Source organism: Schistocerca serialis, chromosome 5, assembly GCF_023864345.2.
Source record: "Schistocerca serialis cubense isolate TAMUIC-IGC-003099 chromosome 5, iqSchSeri2.2, whole genome shotgun sequence".
Taxonomy (NCBI): Eukaryota; Metazoa; Arthropoda; class Insecta; order Orthoptera; family Acrididae; genus Schistocerca; species Schistocerca serialis.
In genome coordinates, this window is record NC_064642.1 from 387097846 (window position 1) to 387119452 (window position 21607).

General features: G+C 38.3%; 1 protein-coding gene across 1 annotated transcript in view; it reads right to left on the reverse strand.

Annotated features, from left to right (window-relative positions):
* Positions 1-17090: 17090 nt before the first annotated feature.
* The window catches only part of LOC126481096 (helicase SKI2W), a 150951-nt gene continuing 146434 nt past the window's right edge, over positions 17091-21607 (reverse strand). The window contains exon 19 of the mRNA XM_050104616.1: positions 17091-17387. Coding sequence (XP_049960573.1) covers positions 17172-17387 — 216 coding nt within the window. The 3' untranslated portion in view covers positions 17091-17171. The remainder of the gene's footprint in view (positions 17388-21607) is intronic.

The window sequence follows — 21607 nt, forward strand, 5'->3', positions numbered from 1 at the left end:
TTTTATTTTCTTCATTCTATCTGCTAAGGTAAGTTATAGGGCCAATATTGCTTCGTTTATTTCTATATTTCTCTGGAACTCAAACTGATCTTCCCCTAGGTTGGCTGGCTTCTAACAGCATTTCCATTCTTCTGTAAATAATGTCTGTCAGTATTTTGCAATCATGACTTATTAAATTGATGGTTTGGTAGTATTCACACTGTCAGCTTCTGAGTTCTTTGGAATTGGAATTATTACATTCTTCTTGAAGTTTGAGGGTATTTTGCCTCTCCCACATACCTGGGTCGAATAGTTTTGTCATGGCTTGCTCTACCAAGTATCTCAGTAGTTGTGAGGGAATGTCATCTATTCCAGGGACCTTACTTCCATTTAGGTCTTTCAGTACTCTGTCAAATTCTTCTTGCTGTGTAATAGCTCTGATCTCATCTTCATTTACTTCCTCCTCCATTTCTATGACATTGTCTTCTTGTTCATTTGTCTTGTAGAGCTCTTGTACATATTCCTTCCATCTTTCAACTTCCTCATGTTTGGTATCAGCTTGTCATCTGACTTTTTGAGATTGATGCAGCTGCTTCTTTTTTCTCCAAATGCTACTTTAATTTTGGCCTAGTCATGTATGCCTCTAGAGCCTTGCATTTCTCCTTTGGCCATTCTTTTTTAGCCATTTACATTATCTGTCACTCATTTTTTAGATGCTTGTATTCTCTTTAGCCTGTTTTACTTGTGACTTTTTCATATTTTCTCCTTTCGTCAGTTACATTAAATATCTGTTGTGTTATCCAAGGATTTCTAATAGGCCTTGCCTCTTTACCTGTTTGATGCTCCACTGCCTTCACCGTTTTGTCTCTCAAAGCTACCCATTTGTTTTCTATTATACTTTCAAATGGACTGAAATTAACTGAAAAGTTCAAATAATATTTCATATAAATCAAAATAATCATTGTTGGAAAATATAACATAACTGAGTGATTAAAAATTTGCTCACCAAGCAGAGATAGGAGAAAACACATATGCAAGTTAAGGAAATGTGCAAGCTTTTGGAGTCAGTGGCTTTTTCTTCTAGGAGAAGGGCTGAAGGGGAAGGAAGTGGGATGGAAGAACTTCAGTAACTTTTCCCACTTCCTAAACCTCACTAGTCCTTTTCTTTCATCCCCTTTCCTTCCTCTTCAACCATTCTGCCACTGACTTCGAAAGCTTGCACATTTCCTTAACTTTTATACATTTTCTCCTGCTGTCACTTGATTGAAAAATATTTTATGTTGAATAACTACACATGAAAACTACTTTATTTTAGTTATTATATTTGCTGTTCAGAAGTTCCTGATTCATGGCAATGGCTACATGTATAATATTCTGAACCTCTGTCCAATCATTTTCAAAATGATTGACTTTTTTAATGAGCTAAAACTTTTGTTTGTGGCTGGCATGGAACAACTCTTGTATCTAGGGTTTATGTATGTTGTGCATTAACCTTTCACAATTATAACTAGAGCAAAAACAAAAGTTAATCTGTTATAGTTCCCTATTTATAGATACATAAATAAGACATTGAAAATTCTTGGTGGAATTGGGGTAAAGCTGACTCTCTATTCTTGAGAGATTCTTTTATGAAATAACATTCATGAATTTGGCAATAAGTTGACCTAATAAAAGCAGCAACAATGTGACACAAAGGATGCAGCAACAGACTGGCGGTAGATTGAGGAAGGCTTGTTGCAAGCAGCTGTATGTTAACTTATGAATATGTCACATAGCCATAGTTTTGATTATATCATACAGCTGAGATCATCACAGTTGTCAGTGTGAAAATGATGCATGTGTCCAAATGCAAATCAGGCAAATCAAATAAATATAGCCTGGGTGTTTTAGACCTGTCTCTCAGAGAATTTTTAAATGGAAAAATAAGCATTAACAAGGTGAGTCGAGTGTATAAAATTTCCAAAGGAACCCTGATAAACAGGATTCATGGTCATCATGGTAAAACACAAGGTGGTCAGTCAGTTTTCAGTGCCAAAGAAGAGGCTCTACTGATGGGACTTCCTGATCATCTAAATTGGGACCTCAGGCATTCAGTTAAAACTCACAAACAATTTTCCAAGTCCTCATTGGACAAGAGACTGTGTGTTCCAACACAAAGATCAAATTTGTGTTCGACTTAGTAACAATATAAAGAGGGCTAGAGCTGGTGTGAATCACTAATTTGTCAGATTTCCGTGACAAACTTGCAAAAAACACTCCATGCAGTAAGTCCTGATGCAGTTTTTAACTGTGACAAGAGCAACTGAAGTAGTGACCCCAGGAAAACCATTCAAAGAGCTCAGTAACTATTACATAGTGCATATCAGTAGCAGTGAAGCATTGCCTCCTTATGTTGTGTATAAGGCAGCCAACGTGTGAGATTCCTGGTATGAAGGCTGCTCAAAAGATGCTCAATTCTGTACAAAGAAATGCTGTTCAATAGCAACACTTTACAGTCATACCAGTCATTTATGGTTTGACTGTTCCATGTTCAGCGACCGTTTCCAGAAAGTAATTTTGCCTCACACAAAGTTATTTGAAGAACGGAAAGTTTTAATTGGTGATAATCTGTCATCCCAATTTATGAGCAACGTTTTTCAATCCTTGCACCTTTCAAGAAATTCTGGAGGGAAATTCTAACAGACTTGAACAAGGCAAATCCTGCCACATCTGCTGTTGAAATGGGAATGTTTTCTTGAATTCTGAGGCATCTCTTTTGTGTCCTAGGAAAGGACTGAATTAGGAAGAATGCTGCAAGTGGATTTTCAGTTTGTATTCACCCACTTAACAAACACAAGTTAATAGAGAGACTGCCAGCATTGCACGACACTGACTAAGAATGATGTAGATGAAAAGAATGTACATAAAGATACCTGAAGGAACTGAGACACACTACTAATGAGGATACCACATCAGTGAAATGGAAGAAACTGAATATAATTCCAGGAAGATCTATTGCAGCTGAGGACACTCCAGTGAAAATTGGTTACATTAGTTGCAAAGATGACACTTCAGTACTGAGACACCTTTTAAGAACTTGTGCCAGGACTTGTCTTCCAGGTCTGATGATGATGATGATGATGATGATGATGATGATGATACTCATGGCGCTGGTAATGGAGTGAGTAAGAAAGGTGGCTGTACATTACTATCTTTTCTGTGCTTATAAAAAAATTTATTCAACTTTAATTCTTCATATCTATTCTGTGTCCGCCCCCGGTAGCTGAGTGGTCAGTACAAGAGAATGTCAATCCTAATGGCCTGGATTCGATTCCTGGCTGGGTCGGAGATTTTCTCCACTCAGGGCTGGGTGTTGTGTTGTCCTAATCATCATTTCATCCCCATCGGCGCGCAAATTGCTGAAGTGGCGTCAAATCAAAAGACTTGCACCCGGCTAACGGTCTATGCGACACGAGGTCCTAGTAACAAGATATTATTTTTATATCCATTCTTTCCAGATAAAAACTCCAAATCGGTCTGAATGGGAGCTGGTTCAATGCTGCTCCAAGAAAACAGTCAAACAACATATGGGGAAGTTCTTATGAAATGCTGACAGAAGTTACATTCCTTCACAGAAGTCAGTCTCATTGTATGTGACCTGTAACTGACGATGTTGTTGTTGTTGTTGTTGTTGTTGTTGTGGTCTTCAGTCCTGAGACTGGTTTGATGCAGCTCTCCGTGCTACTCTATCCTGTGCAAGCTTCTTCCTCTCCCAGTACCTACTGCAACCTACATCCTTCTGAATCTGCTTAGTGTATTCATCTCTTGGTCTCCCTCTACGATTTTTACCCTCCACGCTGCCCTCCAATACTAAATTGGTGATCCCTTGATGCCTCAGAACATGTCCTGCCAGCCGATCCCTTCTTCTGGTCAAGCTGTGCCACAAACTTCTCTTCTCCCCAATCCTATTCAATACTTCCTCATTAGTTATGTGATCTATCCATCTAATCTTCAGCATTCTTCTGTAGCACCACATTTCGAAAGCTTCTATTCTCTTCTTGTCCAAACTATTTATTGTCCATGTTTCACTTCCATACATGGCTACACTCCATACAAATACTTTCAGAAATGACTTCCTGACACTTAAATCTATACTCGATGTTAACAAATTTCTCTTCTTCGGAAATGCTTTCCTTGCCATTGCCAGTCTACATTTTATAATCCTCTCTACTTCGACCATCATCAGTTATTTTGCACCCCAAATAGCAAAACTCCTTTACTACTTTAAGTGTCTCATTTCCTAATCTAATTCCCTCAGCATCACCTGACTTAATTTGACTACATTCCATTATCCTCGTTTTGCTTTTGTTGATGTTCATCTTATATCCTCCTTTCAAGACGCTATCCATTCTATTCAACTGCTCCTCCAAGTCCTTTGCTGTCTCTGACAGAATTACAATGTCATCGGCGAACCTCAAAGTTTTTATTTCTTCTCCCTGGATTTTAATACCTACTCCAAATTTTTCTTTTGTTTCCTTTACTGCTCTCTCAATATACAGATTGAGTAACATTGAAGAGAGGCTACAACCCTGTCTTAATCCCTTCCCAACAACTGCTTCCCTTTCATGTCCCTCGACTCTTATAACTGCCATCTGGTTTCCGTACAAATTGTAAATAGCCTTTTGCTCCCTGTATTTTACCCCTGCCACCTTTACAATTTGAAAGAGTGTATTCCAGTCAACATTGTCAAAAGCTTTCTCTAAGTCTACAAATGCTAGAAACATAGGTTTGCCTTTCCTTAATCTTTCTTCGAAGATAAGTCATAAGGTCAGTATTGCCTCATGTGTTCCAGTATTTCTATGGAATCCAAACTGATCTTCCCCGAGGTCGGCTTCTACCAGTTTTTCCATTCGTCTGCAAAGAATTCATGTTAGTATTTTGCAGCTGTGGCTTATTAAACTGATTGTTCGGTAATTTTCACATCTCTCAACACCTGCTTTCTTTGGGATTGGAATTATTATATTCTTCTTGAAGTCTGAGGGTATTTTGCCTGTTTCATACATCTTGCTCACCAGATGGTAGAGTTTTGTCAGGACTGGCTCTCCCAAGGCCGTCAGTAGTTCCAATGGAATGTTGTCTACTCCCGGGGCCTTGTTTCGACTCACGTCTTTCAGTGCTTTGTGAAACTCTTCACGCAGTATCGTATCTCCCATTTCATCTTCATCTACATCCTCTTCCATTTCTATAATATTGTCCTCAAGTACATCGCCCTTGTATAGACCCTCTATATACTCCTTCCACCTTTCTGCTTTCCCTTCTTTGCTTAGAACTGGGTTTCCATCTGAGCTCTTGATGTTCATACAAGTGGTTCTCTTATCTCCAAAGGTCTCTTTAATTTTCCTGTAGGCAGTATCTATCTTACCCCTAGTGAGATAAGCCTCTACGTCTTTACATTTGTCCTCTAGCCATCCCTGCTTAGCCATTTTGTACTTCCTGTCGATCTCATTTTTGAGACGTTTGTATTCCTTTTTGCCTGCTTCATTTACTGCATTTTTATATTTTCTCCTTTCATCAATTAAATTCAATATTTCTTCTGTTACCCAAGGATTTCTACTAGCCCTCGTCTTTTTACCTACTTGATCCTCTGCTGCCTTCGCTACTTCATCCCTCAAAGTTACCCATTCTTCTTCTACTGTATTTCTTTCCCCCATTCCTGTCAATTGTTCCCTTATGCTCTCCCTGAAACTCTGTACAACCTCTGGTTCTTTCAGTTTATCCAGGTCTCATCTCCTTAAGTTCCCACCTTTTTGCAGTTTCTTCAGTTTTAATCTACAGGTCATAACCAATAGATTGTGGTCAGAGTCCACATCTGCCCCTGGAAATGTCTTACAATTTAAAATCTGGTTCCTAAATCTCTGTCTTACCATTATATAATCTATCTGATACCTTCTAGTATCTCCAGGATTCTTCCATGTATACAACCTTCTTTTATGATTCTTGAACCAAGTGTTAGCTATGATTAAGTTGTGCTCTGTGCAAAATTCTACCAGGTGGCTTCCTCTTTCATTTCTTAGCCCCAATTCATATTCAGCTACTACGTTTCCTTCTTTCCCTTTTCCTACTACCGAATTCTAGTCACCCATGACTATTAAATTTTCGTCACCTTTCACTATCTGAATAATTTCTTTTATCTCATCATACATTTCTTCAATTTCTTCGTCATCTGCAGAGCTAGTTGGCATATAAACTTGTACTACTGTAGTAGGTGTGGGCTTCGTATCTATCTTGGACACAATAATGCATTCACTAAGCTGTTTGTAGTAGCTTACCCACATTCCTATTTTCCTATTCATTATTAAACCTACTCCTGCATGACCCCTATTTGATTTTGTGTTTATAACCCTGTAGTCACCTGACCAGAAGTCTTGTTCCTCCTGCCACCAAACTTCACTAACTCCCACTATATCTAACTTTAACCTATCCATTTCCATTTTTAAATTTTCTAACCTACCTGCCTGATTAAGTGATCTGACATTCCACGCTCCGATCCGTAGAACACCAGTTTTCTTTCTCCTGATAACGACATCCTCTTGAGAAGTCCCCGCCCGGAGATCCGAATGGGGGACTATTTTACCTCCGGAATATTTTACCCAAGAGGACACCATCATCATTTAATCGTACAGTAAAGCTGCATGCCCTCGAGAAAAATTACGGCCGTAGTTTCCCCTTGCTTTCAGCCGTTCGCAGTACCAGCACAGCAAGGCTGTTTTGGTTATTGTTACAAGGCCAGATCAGTCAATCATCCAGACTGTTGCCCTTGCAACTACTGAAAAGGCTGCTGCCCCTCTTCAGGAACCACAAGTTTGTCTGGCCTCTCAACAGATACCCCTCCGTTGTGGTTGCACCTACGGCACGGCTATCTGTATCGCTGAGGCACGCAAGCCTCCCCACCAACGGCAAGGTCCATGGTTCATGGGGGGAGGTAACTGACGATATCAAAAAAATTCAGATTTCAGATGTAAAAAATTTGCCAAACCCGGTAGTTGCAAGAAGGGTGGATTTTTTTTTGAAGCTGAAATGCCAGGGTTCAGTGTACAGTGAATGAGTTTTTTGTGTATGTTTCTTCAGAATTTCATTAAGTAAATCTATCATAACATTTTCTTGTCCTTAAACTTTCTTTGCATCTTACTCTGAAATTAGTTAAAAATATACTTATTATGCCAGATTTATTTTTCAACTATTGATAAAGTTTCAGAACAATTCAAGTCATCCTAGAGTCATAAACAATCCGTAGTTGTCACATAACAGATATTTAGTAAAATTCACCCCATTTTAAATATTCCACTCCGTTAGAGCAAAAGTTAATAAAGACCAAAACTTTTGTTACTACAGCTCAGTACCCAGGCTCTGAAAGAAAAACCAATATACTAATTTTATGGGTTTCAGGAATTTTAAGTTTAAAGTCCAAAATCAGTCTATTTCACCATTCAACAGTATTCCTTTCCTGTTTCAGACGACTTTACCTAAAGCTCCCTTTGAAACTCTCAATAACCTTGAATTTCTAGAATTTATCTGCATTCATCTCCTTAATTTCCTGCCTTTTTGCAACTAATTTAGTTTTAATATGCGGTTCATAATCAATTATTTATGAGCAGAGCTTATATCTGCCCATGGAAATATTTTGCAGTTTGAAACTGGATTTCGGAATCTCATTCTTATCACTATGTAATCCATTTGAAACTTTCCCATGTCTCTTCCACATATACAACTTTCCTCCATGATATTTGATCTAGGTGCTTATGATGATTAAATTGTGCTTTGTGCAAAGTTCTTCAGGCAGGTCTCTCTTTCATTCCACTCTGTGTTTCCTTCTCTTCCTTTCCTGTTTTCTAATTCCAGTTCTCAATCACAATTAAATTTTTGTCTTCCTTAACTATTTGAATTATTTCTTTTATCTCATCGTACCTTTCCTTTAATTTCTCTCTCTCCATCATTTGTGGAGATAGATAGTGTATAAACTTGTACTACTGAGGTAGCTGTTTGCTTTATGATTATCTGGGCTACAATAATGTGTTCACTCAGCTGTTGACAATAGCTTACCCACACTCCTATTTTCTTGTTCATTATTAAGTCTACTCCTGCAATACACCTATTTGATTTTGTATTATAAGCTTGTACTCAACTGACCAGAAATCCTGTTTTTCCTGTCACCTCACTTTACTAATTTCCACTGCATCTAACTTTAACCTATCCATTTCAGTTGATAAATTCTCTAGTCTACCTACCCAATTAAGGGATCCAACATTCTATACTCCAACCCATTGAATACCAGTTCTGTTTTCTTATGAGAACATCCTCCTGAGTGGTGCTCACCCAGAGATACAAATGGCAGACTGTTTAACCCCAGAATATTTTACCCAAGAGGATGCTATCAACATTAAGCCATATGGTAGAGCTGCATGCCCTTGGGAAAAATAATAGCAGCACAGCAAAGCCATGTTGGCTAATGTTACAAGAACAGATCAGTCGGTCATCTAGAATGCTATCCCTGCAGCTACAGAAAAGGCTGTCACTCCTCTTCATAAACCACAGGTCGTTTGGCCTCACTACAGGTGCTCTTCTGTTGTGGTTGCACCTGCAGTATGGCTGAGGCAAGCAGGCCGCCCTACCTTGGCAATGTTCATGGTTCATGTGGAACTATGGCATAATCTCTTATTCTACAGAAACCAGCAATAAAAAAACATTGCTTAAAGTTGATAACTGAACATTTTGCAGAACCCTATTCAGTAACCAAGGGATTCTTACAGTTATACTGTAGTATTTGTGGTTAATATAAAGTGTGGACTTAGGATTAGCTCTGGAATGATCTAGTCATAGGCTCAATGAGACTATTTACAGATACTGCAGTTGCAATGCCAGAAGACTGACAAAATGCTGGAAGTCCTTTAAGGGATCAACGATTGGTGCAGGAGCTGGAAGTTGACACTGAATGTAAATAAATGTAACACATTGTGTGTAAATAGGTGAAAACATTCACTTCTGTTAGATTACAGTGCTCTTGTTTTCAGTCTGGAGACTGGTTTGATGCAGCTCTATGCTACTCTATCCAGTGCGTCCTCTTCATCTCTGAACAACTACTGCCACCTACATCCTTCTGAATCTCTTGGTCTCCTTCTACAGTTTTTTGCCCCCACACTTCCCTCTAATACTAAATTGAAGATCCCTTGATGTCTAAGAATTGCCCTGTCCTTCTTTTAGTTAAGATGTGCCTCAAATTCCTTTTCTTCCCAATTCTATTCAGCACCTCCTCAGTAGTTAGTCCATGTACCCATCTATTCTTCAGCATTCTTGTGCAGCTCCACATTTCAAAATTCACTACTCTCTTCTTATCTAAACTGTTTATTGTTCTTGTTTCAGTTCCATACTTGGCTAAATGTCAGATAAATGCCTTCAGAAATGACTTCCTGGCACTTAAATTTATATTCGATGTTAACAAATTTCTTTTTTACAGAGATCCTTTTCTTTCTATTGCCAGTTTACATTTTATGTCCTCTCTACTTCAATCATCATCAGTTATTCTGCTACCCAAATAGTGAAACTCATCTACTACTTTTAGTGCCTTGTTCCATATCTGATTTCCTCAGCATCACCTGATTTAATTCAGCTACATTCCATTGTCCTGGTTTTGCTTTTGAGGATATTCATATTACATTCTCCTTTCAAGAGTATGTCCATTCCATGCAACTGCTCTTCCAAGTCCTTTGCTGTCTCTGACAGACTTACAATATCATATAGTGGAGATGCTGAATCACAGCTAGGTACAACAAAAAGACTCTCACAATCAAAGCTTTCAGCCATTAAGGCCTTTGTCAAAACACACACACACACACACACACACACACACACACACACACACACACACGACTGCAGTCTCAGGCAACTGAAACCACACTGTGAGCAGCAGTACCAGTGCATGATGGGAGTGGCAGCTGGGTGGAGGTAATGATGAGGCTGGGGCGGGGAGAGGGAGGGATAGTATGGTGGGGGTGGCAGGCAGTGAAGTGCTGCATGTTAGATGGAGGGCAGGGGAGAGGTGAGGAGGGTTGGAAGTAGTGGAAAAGGTGAGAAATAAAAAGACTGGACGTGCTGATGGAATGGCGGCTGTGTAGTGCTGGAATGGGAACAGGGAAGAGGCTGGATGGATGGGGACAGGGACTAATGAAGGTTGAGGCCAGGAGAGTTACGGGAACGTAAGATGTATTGCAGGGAAAGTTCCCACATGCGCAATTTAGAACAGCTGGTGTTTGTGGGAAGGATCCATATGGCACAGGCTGTGAAAGCAGTCATTGAAATGAGGGATATCATGTTTGGCAGAGTGTTCAGCAGCAGGATGGCCCACTTGTATCTTGGGCACAGTTTGTTGGTGGCCATTCATGCGGGCTGACAGCTTGTTGGTTGTCATGCCTACAAAGAGTGCAACACAGTGGTTGCAGCTTAGCTTGTAGATCAAATGACTGGTCCAGCTATAAGGTTACATAACTACTAGTTGGTGCATAAGTTGTAACATTTTTCCAGAAGTTTAATAACTCAACAGATGCATATAGAGACATTACTCATCAGCAATATAGTCTCCTGCACTATTTATATCAGTCTGCTAATGCTGGGATAGCTTTTTGATTCTGTGGCTGTATAAATCATGTGGTTATGAGGCGAAGAACTCATCGAGCCATGTTTGGAGAGCATTTTCATCTGGTAAGGAAGTTCCTTAAAGGCTATTCGATAGAGAACAGAAAAGGTGAAAATCTGATGATGCAAGATCAGGTGAACAAGGTGGGCGCAGAATAATTATGCAACCCAATTCCTGTATAGTGATTTTTGTCAGTCTAGCAGAATGCAGGTGGGTATTATCATGTAGTAGCATCACTCCACCCACTCTTCCTGTTCATTGTTCTTGGATTGCATCTGCAAGACCTCTCAGTTGATGACAATAAATGTCAGCAGTGATGGTTACATCTCAGAGAAGCAATTCGTGGTACACCACACCACTGCTGTTTCACCAGATGCATAACATTATCTTTTGCGGATGCCCCCAGGTCTTCATATGGGGAGTTGCTGCTTTGTTTGGGCTCATCCATTCCTTGCTGTTCCTTACGTAAACATAAAAACACCATTTCTCATCACCAGTAATGATGCAGGTTAGGAATGGTCAGAGTCGTTCAAGAGCAAATTGATGGAAAGCTAGAAGAGATGCACATACAGAAACCTGCCAATTTTTGTGATTTTGGCTTTTTTAGAGCATGCAGTCCCCACACACTTGATTTTTAAACCTTCCTTATTGCGTGCAAATGTCGCATGATGACAGAATGATCACAGCTCATCACATTTGTCAGTTCTCGAGTACACTGACGTAGCTCATTGTGGATTAATGTGTTTAAACAATCTTCGTTGAATCCCATAGTTCTTCCTGAATGTGGAGTCACTACTGTCAAAACGATCCTCCTCAAAACAAGAAAACCATTTTCTTGTCATGCTCTGTCCAATGGCATTATCACCATACATGGCACAAATGTTTATGGTTGTCTCCACTGCTGTCATCCCTTTATTGAACTCAAAAAGAAGAATATGTTGGAAATGTTCCAATTTCTCCTCTTGGCACTTTATTTTCTAGCATCCACATCTCCACTGAATATCTCCAGATGAGAAAATGGCAATATCTAAATTCAAATAGCAACAGTGAACTACAAATAAAAATTAACAATCAATAAATAAACCCATAGCAACCCGCAAAACAAAAATGCTATGAACTTATGCGCCAACCTAATAAAGAAAACCCTGAAAAAAATGGACCCTATTTAGATGGGGATAAATGCTAGGGGAGAGAAAGAAATAAGCTTAATATTTACTTGACTGCAATGGTGCTTTTCAAAGAAAATATTTTTACATCTGCAAATTCTGAGTCCTCTCTAGAGCACATTATTATGTATGTGCCATATAGCTTTATAACAAACATTACTACTTGTTATCTGGCTGACAAGACCTTTTCGGTCCCTGAATCTAGGTATTCAGATAATTTAGAGAAAGAGTGACTAATGAGATACGTTATTAGTTTTCTTTTGAATTGGCATGAGTTATCAATTTCTTGCTTTATGTTAAGTGAGAGCCTGTTAAATACCTTACCACCAGTACATAACTCTGTTCTGAATTCTGGGCAAGGAGGCAAAAATCATTTTTGTGTCTTGTATTCTGACTGTGTGTCTCACAATTCAGCTGAAATGGATTTTTATCACAGCACCAAAACCATTCAGGAGTAAATGTATTGGGAAGTGAGTGTAAGAGTCCTAAGCTCCTTAAGAAGGCTTCTGCAAGATGTCTAATTACACTGGTCAACACTCATTTTCTTGCCAAGGATATTTGAGTGGCTTTAGGATGGGTTAGTGGTGCTGAGGACGAACATAGCAACCATTTATGCAGTTTGGCTCTAGTTTTTGAGATAATGCATGATTTATTCAAAAAATTAGAAAAAATTGCTAATACTGAACTCGAGCGCTACAAACTACAATGAAAAAAGAAAATAATCTTTATAAATAGCTTCTATGAAAACCTGATAGGCATTTGTCCACGTATAAAACATAATTGAAAAGTTTCTCTATAAGTATATCATTTTCCGTCCATGACGAACCGCTTCCTGCACGCTTTCCTTTTATAGGTCTCTTCAGAACAGTCACGTTGCAGATTCCAGCAATAATCTGCCATCATATGCCTGTCCCATCTTCCTTTATATCTTTCCTCTATTCCTTTCATATCTTGATGGAACCGCTCTCCTTGTTCCTCACTGAAATCACCTAGATTACGAGGAAATCGATCCAAGTGGCTGTGAAGGAAGTGCAATTTTATGCTCATGTTAGCTCCTAAGTTCTGAAAGTTAGTGAGCATGTTTTTGACCAGTTCCTCGTAATTGGGAGCTTTATGATTGCCCAAAAAACATTTTACAACAGCGACAAAACTGTTCCAGGCCGATGCTTCAGTGACAGTCATGACACTGGTAAAATTGGTATCGTTGATGAGCCTGCGAATTTGAGGACCATCAAATATTCCTGCCTTAAGTTTTTCACTACTGAGTCCAGGGAACGTATTGCAGATGTATGTGAAGCAATTACCATTTCTGTCTAAAGCTTTGGTGAATTGCTTCATTAGTCCTAACTTAATATGTAATGGTGGAAGAACAATCTTGTCCCTACTAACCAGAGGTTCATTAATGATGTTTGCTTCACCAACAGCCATATGTTCCCTTGGAGGCCATGTTTTCTGCTTCCAATGTTCGTGCTTTGCCCTACTATCCCACATGCAGATAAAACATGAGTGCTTTGTGTATCCACTTTGTTGTCCAAGCAAGAAGTTCACCATTTTCAAATCAACACAAATCAACCACTGGTGCTGCATATACTGAATTTTCTGCAGAACCATCTTGATGTTAGCATATGCTTCACAAAGTTTTGTTGAGTGGGCAATTGGAATAGATGCGTAACGATTGCCATTGTGTAGGAGAACACATTTTAAACTTCTAGTGGAACTGTCTATGAAGAGACGCCAGTCCTCTGGTCTATATTCTGGCAGCCCCAATTCAAGTAAAAGTCCAGGTATATTGCTGCAATACACTATAACCTCTTCTTGGTTGAAGTATGGAAGAAGGTTTTCTTCTCTCGTCCGGTAAGCTGTTATTTTATTTTAACACTTGGATGAAGACAGTTCTTTTCCTTAAGCCTGGATGCTAAGAGTTCTGATGCTTGCTTTGAAAGATTGAGTTCTCGTATCAAGTCACTGAGCTCCTTCTGGTCGAACTGCTGGGGTTGTGTCTCACGTCCTTCGTATTCCGAACCACTACTTGTACATTCCTCGCCGTGCACATCGTCATCTGATGATGTTAGCGTGGGTAATGTTGTGAAGGTTGGTACAGGAACATCGTTGCTGTGCACCACCGGTCTTCTTGCTGACTCCAAATCGGGATATTCCCACTTTCGTTTTTTGAACCTATTAAAACCTTTCACATTAACAATGCAAAAATAGCAATCATCTGTATGGTTCTTCTGCTCTCGCCATACCATAGGCACTCCGAAGTTTAAGCTTTTCCTTTTTCGTTTTGTCCACTGCCGTAAGCACTCCACACAGCATTTACAAACTTTATGGGGTGCCCACGCCTTGTCTTGATCTCCAAGTTTAATTCCGAAATATGCCAGATACGCTTCCTTCACAAAAGGAGTGATATTCTTCCTGTTCATTTGAAGAACGTATTCACCACAAATGTAGCAGAACTCATCTGGATGGTTCACGCAAAGACGGCGTGAAGAACTCATGTTTTCCTAAAACAAAATTGCACAAATACTACATATTATGCAGAACTTTCTTGTATTTGCATGTCAATCACATCCAACAAACATCATTAATTGTTTTGTGTGAAATGAATACTCACCTCTTATTTGCTACATCACGATGAAAAGGTTCTATCTCCTTGAAGCTGCACTGCACATGTGTGTGACTTTCGACCATCGCCATTTTTCTTGTTTACACTGAACGCTACCTATCGGCTGTTGCGGGGATTACCTCGGCCAACAAATGAATGTCGAGTACCGCCGAATTCAAATCTGCACAACCCTCAATATCTTCAACACACGCACCGCACAACAGGACTGAACACATGCTGACAGTGTGATGTTTGCATGATGTAATCCTCAACCACACAGATGCACTCCCTGAGCACAATTGTTTAATAAAGATAGTACAATATCACTAATTAAAAAACAGGTAGCAAATACATTACACCATATATGGACCCTGCAGTTGATATTATCCACATGAAACTCTCATTTCCACAAATAACCTATATCTCAAAAACCAGAGCCAATTTGGAAAAAGTACAAATATACTCAGAATGAGTATCATAACAATATCCCATTTTCGTTCAAACTTCCCTGGCAACAAAAAAAAAAAAATATTTTGTAGAGCTGTGTTATCTACCTTATACAGTGTTATTACTAGTCATGTTTACTCAACACTTTATTTACTTTAGGTGTTCTATCCCTGATGGTATTCTATGCAACAAGAAGTAGAGAAAATATGCAAAACAAGCCAAACTCTTCTCCATAAGTCATCAAAATGGGAGAAGCTTCTAGAGGGATAAGATCCTGATCAGAGTTTTTTGATTAGCTTATCCACACTTTGCCTCAATTTTAATTTGTTATGCAACTGGATCACAAGGAATTTTACAAAATGTGGTTAATTTAGTGTATGACTATTAGTGTATTCTGGTGCTAAAAGGCCATTATTGCTTTCTGAAATTGCACAATATGATTGTCTGCAAAGTTAAGGTTTAAATTGTTAGCTGTTATACACTTACAGGACTGTTTAGCTATTACCTGAGCTTGTCTGCTAGATTTGAGTTTGGACCTTTGATTAGTGTACTTGTATCATTAGCAGACATTACGGTTTTTGAATTGTTCTTTAAAACTGCTGAAAAACCCTTTATGTAGGTTAGAAACAAGAGTAGGCCCAGTACCGAACCCTACAGCATTCTACCTGTTATGTCCCCCACAGTGACATTATTTGCACGTCTGAGATACTGCCTGTTGATGAGACCTCAGCTTTTGTTATGCGGTTAAGATTCCATTCATGCAAGAGGGATGTCACCGAAGCTATCAGACTTCAGTTTGCTAAGTAGAATCTTATGATCCCCACAGTCAATGGATTTGGTAAGATCACAAACTACATCATCAGGATAATTTTTTTGTTTAGTCCTGCTAATACTTCATTTGTGATGTTCTGTATTGCTTTCTGTGAAGAGAATCCATTACAAAAGCTAAACTGAGATGTGGTTAACAAGTCCCCACATAAAAAATAGCAGAGGTATAATAAGAAATTACTACTTAAGTACAGAGTATACATTTAAACAGGAATGAGAGATGTTACTACGTGACCAATTTCTGTAGACATGAAAGCAACAGAAAAACATAAGGGATTAAAAATAAATTTTTAAACAGAATGTGAAACTATTAAAACACAAACTACCAGTAAATTGAAGTGAAGAACTATTTTAATAGACTATTTATAACTAATAATATTAATAAGTAAAGAGGAAAAATATCCACTCATGAAAACGATGTAGTAGAAAATTTTTAAAAATAAATTAAATGATAAAAAGAGAACCAGTCTAAACTATAAGCAAACAGCAATTAATATTAACTACTGGAAAAACTAAAAAATTGTTACCATTCAAACAAAAAGTCAGGTTATTTGGTATTTAACAAATCAACACTGCTGTTGACACTTCGCTCGCCATTCACAGATTTCTCAACACATTAGTCTTCTGTCTGAAGTACAAACACTTGTTAAGCTGAAATGCAATATAGCTGCATTTAGTACTATATTGAGTCACTAGGACATGAAGTCTTCACTAACACCAGTTTTTGCAAACTTTATGTGGAAAACATCAGTTCCCTTTTGGAATGAAACAGATTTGACAGTAACAGGCCTCAGGACAGCAGCACTGTTTTTTCTCCAACTCTGTGATTCCCATTCATAACAGTTGTCAAAATATGCATGCCTAGTTTATCACAGGCAATTTCAGTATTTTTGTTGAAGTTCTTGAGTACTCTGAAAATGTCAAGCTCTTGAATTGTTGGTATTGTTCCAGACTGCCCATGGACAGTTCTGAGATTTTGCTTTAGCTTGCACACACTGTTCTCACATTCATTCAAGAATTTGGAATAACGTTACAACCAGTCTCAGTTCCTTCATAGTCATGTCTGTGTACAAAATAGTATTTCATGTATACCTGCAGTGTAAAGGTTTGTAATAGACTGGCACAATAACACTGCCTTTAACAGTCATTCATGTGCAGAATTAATGCCATGACAGTCAACTTGGCTGTTTCACTGGTGAGAAGGGGATTTTGATATTTGCAAGAAAAATGCAATGACTAACCTCTGCCTTATGACTAGGCACAAAGATGGAGACACAGAATGTAAAGAGAAACATCAGTACACTGTAAAAATGTTATGTTGGACAAACTGTATGGCAGTTAACAGATGGCTATATTAGGGATGACAAAATTGGGAGGAAGGATTCACTAGCACATCAAATCAAAACATTGAATAAATTTATTTCTTTGTTTTGTTAATATAATTAACAATAAAATAAATAGTGTACAAAATTTACAGTCTTTAGAACACTGACATTCCACTAGTGTACAAGCTCGCAGCGAACACTATATCACGCTTTATAGCATTTGCTGCTTCTTCCATTTTCTGACACAAAACTGTGTCTCCAATCATTGTTGCTGCATCTTTGACATCACGCAATGTATCATTCAATCGCTGAATGCATCGAACAATTATTCCCTCCTGAACATCTGTCATCTCCATGATTTCTGCGAAAGGCTGTAAACAAAGTGAACAACATACTAAAGTAGATGAAAATAGTCATTGCTTTAAAATAATGACTGACTGACATTAGAAAGATAACATTTTACATGTTTCAAATTCTTTTTCTTGGGACCAGCTCAAATTACTCAGTGGAGTATTCAGTCAAGTATTACACTGGGAGAAAGATAGGGTGAAGTTGTGATCAATATGACCAGTATGGTACATTAATGAGTAACAAACATAAATGTAAGTCTACTTATGCTATTAAGAAGAGTTTCTGACTACACTTTACAATCCGAAGCAGTTGTAAGCAAACACCTTAATTAGCCTGAAATTTTCTTCGGTGAAAAAGGTGGCTTCATTTTCAGTAATAATATCCACCTCCTGTTTGTTTCCTTCTACACTTTTCACACTTATAAACGAACACAGTCCTGTTGTTATTTGCACTGCAAAGACTGTATGGATACTTTAATACTGACATTATTTGTTATTGTATTACTGTGTCCCTTCTACAAACCTTTTTGGCAGGTCCAATTGCAACCCATACTGCTGCAAATTGGAGAAAACAGAAAAATTCAAGTTGCACTGAAGTTTCTACAGTTCCATCTCCTTCAAATACTTTTCAGGATAGCTGGCTTTAGTCTAATGCAATATGGACACACAAATAAGCAACAGAAATACATTGATTCTCAAATGCTCAAGTGCCTAGTTCAAGTCTTAAGTTAAAACTCTGTTCAAAAACAGGTCACAGGAAAACATGGGAAATTATTACTCTGCTTTTGTTCTTTCAATTCTGTCAAAAGTTTTGGAAAAAGTAACTGCAATCCATATTCAAGATATTATTGTAAAATGTATTACATTAAGTAACCACTTTGTACTGGTTGGTTGGCTGGTTGATTTGGAGGAGGGGACAAAACAGCGAGGTCATTGGTCCCATTGGATTAGGGAATGATGGGGAAGGAAGTTGGCTGTGCCCTTTCAAAGGAACTGTCTCGGTATTTGCTTGAAGTGATTTAGGGAAATCACAGAAAACCTAAATCAGGATGGACAGAAGCGGGTTTGAACCATTGCCCTCCCGAATACCGCTTTGTAGGAAAAAGTACTGTGGAAGTAGTGAAAAAATTTGTTGAAAAAGTAAGTAAAGCATTAAATCAGAGGAGTAAATTTGTAAGTAAATTATACAATCTTACAGAGACTATCAGATCAGTAAACAAACCCTAGTTTATCTGGAAATTAGATAACTATGGAATTAAGGGCAGTGTTCTTCATTAGCTTACCTGCAAAACAAAACATACAGAGTAATTATCACTTTGAATGCAGTGAATTATTATTCTACATGGAATGCAGTACCACAAGGTGTGCCTCAAGGCTCCATCACAGAGTCAATTTTGTTTATAATCTACATAAAATACTTATCCGAAAATATAAATTCTTCATCAGTTCTGTTGGCAGATGATAACTGTGTGTTAATATAAGTTAATATGCATAAAATCTTCTGTGTTCTATTGTGAAAACCCTGAATACCACAGACAATAGTACAATTCAGAATCAAACTTTCAAACTACCAGGATAATTACTGTAAGATCTAACAGTCAGTCAAGGAGACACATGATTCATAATAGTTCACTACAAATTTACTGGTCTTGATCACAATATAAAGAAGAGTTAAGTTGATTATAGCAATGCATTTGAATTTCCTGGCCTACTAAAATTTTATTTTATCTAGCTTCTTCTTTATATTGTGATTAAGACAAATTTATAGTGTAGCCCAGAAAGTAAATCAAATGATCAGGAAGCCATTGCGTGGGAGAGAGCTATGGCTGAGCACGCGGTTTCAGTCATTCTGTGAGCTGAAGCATGTCTGCGATGTCTTTCCTGAGCATTTGGGTGGGGTTCTAAGGGATTCTCCACACTTTGGAGTTGCAAGCTTAATGAGGCACTGTTTGTCTAGCAGTGCCATATGAAATGCAGCAGACACATATTGAGAATAAAGGGAAGGCTGTGAAACTGAATAAAATTCCTAGGATTAAATTTTATCAAGAATTTAAGCTGGAATACACATGCTGAATTTCTAGCAAAGAAATTAAGCAATTTTGCATTTGAACTGAAAATACTAGCAAATGCTACTGGTGTCAACACAAGAAAAATAATTATTTTGAATTTGTCATTAGGTGTGTTATAGTTTTCTGGGGAAGTTAAAAAAGCAATCTCAGGTACAGGAGTTGTAGAATGAAAAATATTAGATGTGTATTGTACAACCAAAGACTTTTGTTGCCCATTATTTCAGAAACTAAAGCTACTAACTGTGCTCCCTACACCTTTATGAAATTTAAACGGTTTTACACAGCAGACCATAATTATTTGAGGAAAACTTTATGCTTCCTACGTACTAAGTGAATTTATAAGCACAGTCATCACATTATATGGGGTATGAAAGCATATACTAAATCAAATGGCAAAAACAAATTCATTGTGACACGTGATCCACCGTAATAAGTCTACAGAACAGCCTGAGGGAGATATATTGTTATTTAGTACAAGAATTCATAAACTGATAATTTAAGTAAAGTGTCACTTTGTATTAGATTTATTAAATAACTTTCTTTTACTATATTACTTTTAGATTAGTCTTTCTAGCATTGGTTATACACCACTTGTATGAAGTTTTATTACAAATTTCTGACATATCACCTGTACCCCAATCATATGGTTCAGATGTGTATACTATGAAACTAGTAAATCACCATTCACACAGTTCACAATTCTTATTTTATGAAGATGGTGAAAGAATGATAAGACAGTTTTAAATGGTTGGTAGTGACCAACTTTTACTGAGAACACTGAAAGTATTTGACACACTACAACTAGTCACACTAAATCAGTATGATGTATTAAGTAGCCAAATGAAAGGTTGCAGGAAGGGCAACATCTGAAAACTTTATTGTCACTGCAGTCAAATTTTAAATGCATTGTGCCTTAGAATTTCACAGTGGGACTGAAATGTACAATTAAAACTGATTTTACAACTATAATTTGATCATCATCTTCCAGCATGTCAGTTAGTGCCACTGCTTCATGTAGCATAAAAAGAATAAATCCTGTATTCAACTGCCTCCTGCACCACCCCCCCTTCCCCCACAGCATCACCCACTTCTACATACAGACTCCACAGGCAATTGTACAGTGTTTGTGGAAGGTACCTCATATCAGTATTAGTGATTTTCTGTCCTAAGCCATTTGCTTATTGCATGAGCAAATAATGAGTATCTATACACAGAGGTGACAAAAGTCATGGGATAGTGATATCCACATATAAAGATGGCAGTAGTATCGCGTACGCAAGGTATAAAAGGACAGAGCATTGGCAGAGCTATCATTTGAACTCAGGTGATACACATGAAAAGGTTTTCAGTGTGATTATGGTTGCGCAACATGAGTTACTGGCTTTTGAATAGGGAATGGTAATTGGTGCTAGATGCATGGGACACTCCATTTTGGGAATTGTTAAGGAATTCAATATTTTGAGATCAACAATGTCAAGAGTGTACCAAGAATACCAATCTTCACACATTAACTCTCACCACAGACAATGCAGTGGTTGATAGCCACCACTTAACAACCAAGAGCAGCAGTGTTTGCATAGAGCTGTCAGTGCTAACAGACAAGCAACATTGTGAGAAGTAACAGCAGAAATCAATATGGGATGAATGATAAACTTATCTTTTAGGATAGTGCCATTAAATTTGGCATTAATGGGCCATGGTAGCAAATGACTGATGTGAGTGCCTTTGCTAGCAGCAAGACATTACCTGCAGCACCTCTCCTGGGCTTGTAACCCTAGACTGCGGCCTGGTCAGATGAGTCCCAATTTCAGTTGGCAGGAGCTGATAGTAGGGTTTGAGTGTGGTGCAGATCCCACAAAGCTATGGACTCAAGTTGTCAATAAGGCACTGAGCAAGCTGATGGTGGCTCCGTAATGGAGTGCACTGTGTTTACACGGAACTGGGTCCTTTGGTCCAACTGAACTAATCATTGATTGCAAATGGTTATGATCAGCTACTTGAAGACCATTTGCAGCCATTCATGGACTTCATGCACCCAAACAATGGTTAACTTTTATGGCTGGCAATGCACCCTGTCAACGGACCACAATTGAAGAACATTCTAAACAATTTGAGCAAATGATTTGGCCACCCAGATCATCTGACATGACTCTCATTAAATATTTATGGGAC